The sequence below is a fragment of the Brassica napus genome, chromosome C3 (assembly GCF_020379485.1).
Source record: "Brassica napus cultivar Da-Ae chromosome C3, Da-Ae, whole genome shotgun sequence".
Lineage (NCBI taxonomy): Eukaryota > Viridiplantae > Streptophyta > Magnoliopsida > Brassicales > Brassicaceae > Brassica > Brassica napus.
The window spans coordinates 43,832,095-43,841,257 of NC_063446.1; the positions used below are offsets into that span (position 1 = coordinate 43,832,095).

Consider the following 9,163-nt stretch of genomic DNA (forward strand, 5'->3'; position numbering starts at 1 on the left):
ATGGTACCAGCGATCCAGATGACCATATCGCCCAATACAGACAAAGGATGCTCGCGTAGCACTCCCGAAGGAGTCGCGCGAGAGTCGCGCGAAGCTACTATGTGCAACGGATTCGGCTCAACCCTGATTGGACCCACCTTGCAATGGTACATCAACCTACCTTCCAGGTCCATATCCTCCTTTGCGATCCTTAGCGACAAATTCCTGGAGCAGTTCGCTAGCAGTAGAAACCTGGAGAAAACTTCAGATGGCATGTATGACATCCTCCAGCATCGGGCTGAACCCTTGCGAGGCTATATAGCCCGCTTCAATCAAGAGAAGGTGGCCATTCCTGAATGTAATGTCCCTACTGCAATCTATGCCTTCAAGAGAGGCTTGTTCCCTGATGGGGACCTCTACAAGGAGCTAACCAAATACCAGTGCAAGACCATGGAAGATGTGCTATCCCAAGCCTGGGCACATGTAAAATGGGATGAAGACGTCGCAATTCGTGCTAAGGCACAGCAAAAGCAAGACCCCAAGATGGTCAGGCCGGACCGAAACGAGCAAGACGAGAGACCCTCTCCAAGACCAATAAAGGATTCCAGAAACAGAAACCGGGGCAGATACCAGAACCGACCGATCGAGAAGGCAGAAGGGATGGCAGTGTCCACGTGGCCGGACATCTCTCACCTCTCTATCTCACAGCCGAAACTGGTCAATGTTCTGAGGCAGATGGGCCAACAGGTCAAGTGGCGTCAGAAGATGAAAACACCCGATTCTTTTCAGAATCCTGGTCTTTGTTGCGATTTCCACCACGACCACGGTCACAAAACGGAGGATTGCGTCACACTAATGATCTAGATCAACGAACTACTTAAGAAAGGATACCTCCGGGAATTCCTTTCCGAGAAGGCCAAGACCATCTAAACAAAGAGACGTCGTGAAGCCCACTGAAGTTGTTCCTGCCTCGCCACCTCGACATGACCGAATAATCCACGTCATATCAGGAGGCTCGAAAATCTGCAGCATAACCCATGCGGCCGCGAAGAAAAGCACCTGGAACGCCAAGCACGGCCTAGAGGCAGCCAAGCCAAAATGCCTGCTTCTGGGTACAGATGAAATAAGCTTCAATGCCAAGGAGCAAGAGAAGGTCCTAGCCCTACATCACAACACCTTGGTAATATAGCTCACTGTAGCGAATTGCCTAGTAAAGAGGATATTGGTAGACAATGGGAGATCGGGCAATATCATCTTTTAAGCCGCATATCAAGATCTGGGGCTGGAAGAAAGCGGTCTGACACGGAGAATAACCCCACTCATAGGACTCAACGGAGAAGTCAAACAGACTGCTGGAGAAGTCATCCTCCCTTTATACGCTGAAGGGATTAACATGTCAACCAAGTTCCTCGTCATTGACTGCCAATCATCTTACAACATGATCATGGGACGGCCCTGGATTCATGACATGGGAGCCGTCCCTTCGACTCATCACCAGATGATGAAATTCCCAACACCATGGGGCATAAGAGCAATCAAAGGAGACCAAGAAACTCCCGCTCCTGCTACGAGACTACTCTGAAGGGAAAGACCAAGGTCTTATAGCAATTACAGAGCAACCCTCCGACTCGACACACCGAGGAACCAGAGGTTGAAGAAATGGACGATGTACCGTCGATCGAAGGGGACCAGACCCGACACCTCAAGGTCGGCTCCAAGCTAACCGAGGGATTAAGAAGGAGATTAATAGACTTCCTCAGGTGTAACTCGATTGCTTCACATGGTCCCACACAGACAGGCCTGGGATTGATCTGGAGATCATTATGCACAAGCTGCAAGTAGATCCCCTACACCAGCCCGTTAAAAAATTGGAGGAAGTTTGCTCCTGAAAGGGATGCAATCATCAACGACGAAATCAAAAGTCTGCTCGACGCAGGGTTCATTCTCGAGGTGCAATATCCCGAGTAGCTAGCCAAAGTGGTCATAGTCAAGAAGAAGAATGGGAAGTTGCGAGTCTGCATAGATTTCACAGACCTCAACAAGTCCTGCCAAAATGACCCTTTTCTTCTGCCTCACATCGACAAATTGGTCGACGCCACGGCCGGGCATCAGCTAATGAGCTTCATGGACGCGTTCTTAGGCTATAATCAGATACTCATGCATCCAGAAGACCAAGAAAGGACATCCATCATCACTTCCAGAGGGATCTATTGTTATAAAGTCATCCCTTTTGGCTTAAAGAATGTCGGGTCAACCTATCAAAGGCTGGTAAACATGATGTTCGCAGGTCAGATTAGGCAGACCATGGAGGTCTACATCGACGACATGCTGGTCAAATCTCTGGAGGCCGAAGACCACATATCTCATCTGCAGCAAGCTTTCTCCAACCTCCGAAAGTACAACATGAAGCTCAATCCAGCTAAATGCTCATTCGGTGTCAGTTCCGGGAAATTCCTCGGATATATCGTGACCCATCGGGGCATCAAACCCAATCCGGAGAAAATCAGGTTCATTCAGTTGATCCCTTCCCCGAGGAACGTCAAGGAAGTCCAAAAGCTAACAGTAAGAATGGCAGCCTTGAGCAGGTTCATCTCCAGGCTCTCCGACAAGTTTCACGCCTTTTTCGGGACCCTCAAAAACCCAAAGTATTTCCACTAGACGGAAGAGTGTGAATCCACTCTCCATGAACTCGAGGTTTACCTCACCACTCCTCCTCTTCTATCCAAGCCATTGCTCGGCGAGGTGTTACTGCTATAACTAGCAGTTTCAGAACATGCAGTAAGCGCTGTACTGGTGTGCGAGGAAGGGACCAAGCAGCTATCAATCTACTATGTGAGTAAGGCCGTCCTAGACACAGAGACCTGTTATAGCCATCTGGAGAAACTGGCCTTAGCCTTGATAGTCGCTGCATGCAAGCTACGACCTTATTTCCAGGCTCACCCAATCATGGTCGTCACTTCCTTCCCCATAAAACTGGTCCTCCACAAGCCTGAAGTCTCCAGACGCCTACCGAAATTGGTTGTGGAAATGGGGGAATACGACGTAATTTTTCGACCAGCTACGGCTATAAACTCACAGGTCCTAGCGGACTTTGTGGCCGAATTCTCCCCCATCTTGCTCCCAGGTCTGGATAAAGAAGTACGCCTCCGAAGCGAAACAAAAGAAGAGGGAGAATGAGTCCTACATGTAGATGGGTCCAGGAATGTTAGAGGAGCTGGAGTAGGAATAATGCTTACCTCGTCGACAGAAAATACGGCCTCAAGAGCCGTAAGGTGCAAGTTCAAGGCAACCAACAATGAGAGCGAGTACGAGGCCTTAATAGCAGGGCGGACACTCGCCCATCAAATGGGTGCAGAGAACATTCAGTTCTTCAGCGACTTCCAGCTGATAATCAACCAAGCGCAGGGAGAATATCAAGCAAAGGACGGCAGCATGATCCAATACCTGGCGGTCGCCCAACGCCTCACCAAGAAATTCAAGAGCTGCAAGCTCACGCAAATTCCTAGGGGGCAGAACTCGCAAGCCGATGCTCTGGCCAATCTATGGTCCGCTCTCGAAACAAATAGCAAGATGAGCATCCCCTTGCTCGTGCTTTAATGGCCAGCCACCCTGGAGGAATTGCAATCCGAAGGGATCTCCGCTGTCGAAGAGAAAGAAACCTGGATGACCCCCGTAATCCGATACTTAGAGAATGACATTCTCCCGGAAGACCGCAACGATAGCAGAAATATCAAGAAGGAAGCTGTAAGGTATTGCATCTCCCAAGAGAAATTATATCAAAGGTCCTTCTCCGGCCCCTACCTGATATGTGTCACTCCCGGAGAAGCTGCTAGGATCCTCGTAGAACTACATGAGGGAGACCGTGGATTGCACTCTAGTGGCAGAAGCCTGGTGCTAAGGGCCAGAAGGGCAAGCTACTATTGGCCCACGATGGCCGCAGACGCCAACAAGCAAGCTAAACATTACGATCAGTATCAAAGGTATGCTCCAGTTTCCAAACTCCCTCCGGAAAACCTCAAATCCATAAGCTCACCATGGCCCTTCAGAAAGTGGAGCATGGATAAAGTGGAAAAAAATCCCTACAGCGTCGGGGCTGAAGGTCTTCCTCCTGGTAGTAACTGACTACTTCTCGAAATGGGTTGATGCATAAGCACTCAGCCGAATAACATACCTTTAGATCCAAAAGTTCATGTGGACGAACATGATCACCCGCTTTGGGGTTCCACAAGAGATTGTCACCGACAACGGACCCCAGTTCACAAGCCACAACTTCAAGGAGTTTTCCAAGGACTGGGGCATAAAGCTCACCTTCGCTACACCCCGACACCCCCAGTCCAACAGACAAGCCGAATCCACGAACAAGACCATGGTTAACATGCTGAAGAAGCGATTGGAGGGTTCTCACGGGAAATGGACAGAAGAACTACATGGAGTCCTCGGGGCCTACCGGACCTCTCCCAAAACAGCGACGCAGGAACTCCCTACCCGCTGGTCTACGGTACTGAGGCCATAATACCCACGGAAATGCACGTGAGAACAACGGTCTCAGGGTCTACCTCTCAAGAAGAGAATGACGAACTGATGTCACTGAGCCTCGACCCACTCGACGAAAGGAGTGAAGCTGCTCGACTAAGAAACTGGTCCTACCAGCAAGATGTCGCCAAGAACTACAACAAGAAAGTCAGAACCAGGACCTTCCAGCAAGGGGATTGGGTTCTGCGACGAGTAGGTGACAACACCAAAGAGAAAGCAGCAGGGAAACTCGCCCCCGGGTGGGAAGGACCCTATAAGATAATCGAGGTGCAGGGAGCAGGACCCTACAGGCTGCAAGATAGCAAAGGTAAAATACAACCCAACTGCTGGAACGCCTTACACCTCAAAGCTTATCATTTCTAAAAACGATCTCCAGATCATGATTTCTATTGCTTTACTATATCCAATTTAAGCACTATGGTTTCCTACTCCTATATATGCTAAACGTCTACGGACAAAGCTTATATAAGCATATTTCGTCAACAAGACAACTTCTTTTGATTTCTTTTGCAAGATCTGTTATTTCTTTCAGGGATACGCCGACCCAAATTTTGCCATTAAATCTGGGTTGGTTGAATTCAAAATACGACAAGTTAGCAAGTTGCATGATTCAAGAATCCAATTAAACAAGGATGAAGTTATAATCATGGCTTTGGTTATGTTGGCTACTATTGTCATCTTGGGGTATAATATTTGATAGAGAGGAGTTCGCGGGTCAGAAGGCTACATCACCACCTAAGTATATTATATACTTTCTCATCCGTGACGGCTGTTCCGTCTCCGGGCCCTAGATAGCAGATGAGTTAGTAAATTAAAGTTTTGGCATAGAAGATGTTCGATAAAATGCTAATTTTTATTTATGTTATGACAGGTTGTTGTTGATTCTGCAATGTCGACTATTCTTGCGACTCAGCTTATGTATTTAAGGACATGTATTGCACTAGAAGGTGTGTTAAGACAACCATTGGCCGCTTCTACAAAACATGTAATCAAGGTTGAAATAGAGAAACTTCTTCATGCAGAAGAAACAGATTCCTCTACATTTTCTTAGAGAATTCTCTCATTTCAGGCTTGCACAACGGCGGTGAATCTACAAGTCGACATTTTCTGGCAGCTGGTTTTATTTTCTTCTTAGCTGATATATATTTGTATTCTGTTTTTGGTGAAGGTTGGGTCGATGACTCGTGTCCACAGCGCGCTAAAATATAAGTATTAAATAAAAATGAGAAAAAGTATAAAATAAAAATATTTAAGATTTAAAAAATTATTCTATAAATAAAAAAGTTGAACTTCAAAATGGACTAACAAGCGTGGATAATCTTAGCCATTACTCCATATTGGTGTTGAAAATAAACTAAGGATGAAATATATTTTACTCAAAAATGATGTTAGGACATCTCCAATCCTACTTCATTTTCAACTTCAAACATCATTATGGAGTAAAATCTTTTTCAACCCTACTTTATTTTCAACTCCAAGAGGGAGTAATGGTTAGGGTTACTCTATTTATGGAGTAATCTTACCAATTACTCCATTTTGGGGTTGAAATTTTTTTTATTTATAAAATAGACCTTTGAATTTTTAATTTTTTTTATTTCTTACTTAAATAATATTTAAAATGACACAATAACATGAAAAATAGTATATTATTTAATAATTTTACATAAATGCATAAAATATATTTTTTTTAAACAGAAAAAATAAATAATTTCATAAATGTGACGAAAAAGCTTTGTAAGCATAAAATAGTATATTATTTAATAATTTTACATAAATGCATAAATAATTTTACCCCTGAGAGATTCTTGGATTAGATAGATCCTTGAACGTAGTAGGCTAGTATATCTGTTTGAGTGTGACATATAAATTAACTCAAAAGGGAGTTAGTAATACATTTTTTCTTTATAAAAAAAAATCTCACTATTTTTAGGTTGTAATACTTTGTGATGTACGTGTTACTCTCTGTATTAGACCCATCTTGCACTTCCACACTCGGTCAATTTCTATCTAGAGACTAAGTTTATGAATACACGTTATGCTTACAAAGCTTATCCGTCACACTATCATTACAATCTTATGGTTTCTATTCTATCTTATCTCTCTCCTTATGCCAGTAGTGTCTACTTATAGCAGTGCTATTAGCTATGGCTTCTAGGTGCATGCTTCCTCGTCTCTGTTGCCTCATTAGCCGTTTGCTTTTATGTGGTCCCAAAAGCAAGCTTAACTTGAGTGATTGGTTTACTCCGACTATTGTTAAGCATTGGCGTTCTCCAGCTGGTTAATTCGAAATCAGACTTCCACATCATGTTTTTTTTTTTGTAAAAGGACTTTCAACTTCCACATCATGTTAACATAACTTCAGACCAAATCCAGATGATAGATAAGCATTAGCATATGACCATATCTGCAGAGCGTGCTTGTGTATAATATATCGCTGAACTGGTGGCTTCTTCAAATCAAGAATATGTATAAAATTTTACCAAAAAGAATATGTATAAAAAACCTCGATATGGTATTAACAGAAATGTGGAAGAACACTTGAAAGACTCTTAAAAGAGAATAAGAGAACTTTACTGAGAAAATCCTAACCTCAATTTTGTAATTACCGAACCCCTTTTGACTTCTAATTTTTCAGTTTTGGGGTAGGTTTTTTATAGTCAGCTACAAGACTGTGACTTATTAGTTACAAAAAAAAAAAAGACTGTGACTTACGGAAGAAGAAAAGGGAAAATATTCATAGAGAGTTCTTCTTGATTCCCGTAACCGTAAACGAGAAACATCTTGAAGTTGACCGAGAAAGCAAAATAATTGACTAAAATAATGAAATCACATGACAATAAATAGGCAAGACAATAAAATAAAATAAAACAGATCCATGGCGGGAAAGAAGCAACAACCCACACCTCTGCCACGTGGTCTTGTCCAGTGGATCTCAGTGTCTACAAGAGTAAGAGAGAAGTCTACACCATTAAATTTTTTTTTTTTTCCATATAAATATTATTTTAAATAAACGAGCCAAGCCCAAACACCAAAAAACAAACACCATGACCCAACGAAACAGACCAAACGGACCAAAACAAAGACAAATTACACACGGCCTCAGGCCCAAAATAACAAAGTCGGACGAACCGACAAGAAAACACGGCAACGAAACGCGTGTTGCTTTTAAAGAAACAAGAAGACACGTGTCACCAGAAACAGCTAGGCGAGACACGCGTCACACAAACAAACACCGGCACGGAGCACAACCCGAAGACGGAAAACAACCGCAAACTTCGCTGGAACACGCCGGGAACAGAACGCCAACGCCAAGGACCTTAACAGAATCACTGCAACCACCTCCAACTACTGTATTGGAAGGTTAATGGAAACAATTTATTCAATCGAACGTTATGGAGAGCTCAATCGAAAACTGAAATCGAGGGCTCATCCAATCTCAGGTCCTCACACACCATGAACTCGTCACACCTTGGTCACACCAACCCAAACAATAGATACTATAACCGGCGAGCACCACCGCAGACGAACGAACCGGCTCAAGATAGAGCACACAGACGCCGTCAGAGCTTCATCACCATAGAAACGAAAGCCGGATAGTTCCGCCAGAAGAAGCGCGAAACCACCAGAAGCAAGAGCCGGCTACACGCCGTCGAGAGAACCACCATGTACCGGAATCAGATTTTTCCACCGTCGAGGGGACCCCCACAACTCTTAATCTCTCGGAATCTCAGAGAGAGAAGAGAGAAAAAAAGTTTACCATCCCCTTTCTTTTAAGTCTACACCATTAAATATGAGTAGCATGGCAGAAAAGTCAATTAACATCTAAGTAACCAATTAATACTCAAAACAGCTAAGAACACCCGCAACGCGGGAACGTAAGTGGAACTTAGCGCGGAATCCTAGGCAAATCCGAGTATAATAATAGTTTTATTTTTTCTTTAGCTAAGAAAGGGTCCTTAAACAAGGTGTTTAAGGACTTAATTCTTACGTGCGTGGCAACAGCTGATAGGCGAAGGATGGAGGTGTCTTTCGTGTGTGGGAAAACAAAAGAATCACTTTCTTTCTCCATCACGAAAAAAGAGCTCTCGCGATAGCAAAGGCGATTCGGCGATAGGAGAAGGGTGAAGGTAAATCGGAGCTTTCACGTCAATATTTTTGCATTTGGAGTTGTTGCATGTTGTTTTCATCTGTTTTTACGGTTCTATCGAGGGGTTTAAATGGATTTAGGGTTTCAAATCGAGTTGAGGATTTTTATCGAATTAGGGTTTTCGTTTGGGTTTGCTATTTTCTTCATCTCGATTCGCTTCTTTGTTGTTTTCGTCGTTATTATGGTTCGGGATTGAGTTATAAATCATTATAGGGTTCGAGATTGAGTTCTAAATCGATTTAGGGTTCGGGTACAGGGTTCTAAATCGATTAGTTTTTGTTCTTGCAGGTGTTGAAATGGAGGAAGAATTAAGAGATATGAAAGCACACAAAGATTACTACAACATGCTTTATTTCGGCAGATGCACAACAGGGTATTCCTAAACTATGCCCCTGTGGATCAATCACGAAGGAAGTCGTTGATGAAGAGGACACATATGACTACCTCCCTGGGAAAAGATACTTCATCTGCGCAAAGACTACGAGGTATATAGTGTTCTCTGTT

At 43.7% G+C, this 9,163-nt stretch overlaps 1 protein-coding gene across 1 annotated transcript; it reads left to right on the plus strand.

The window, feature by feature from the left end:
- LOC106355743 lies at nt 1–843 on the plus strand. Its single transcript, XM_013795636.2, has one exon. It carries the CDS (start codon nt 1–3, stop codon nt 841–843), a length of 843 nt encoding a protein of 280 aa, XP_013651090.2.
- The last annotated feature ends 8,320 nt before the right edge of the window (nt 844–9,163 follow it).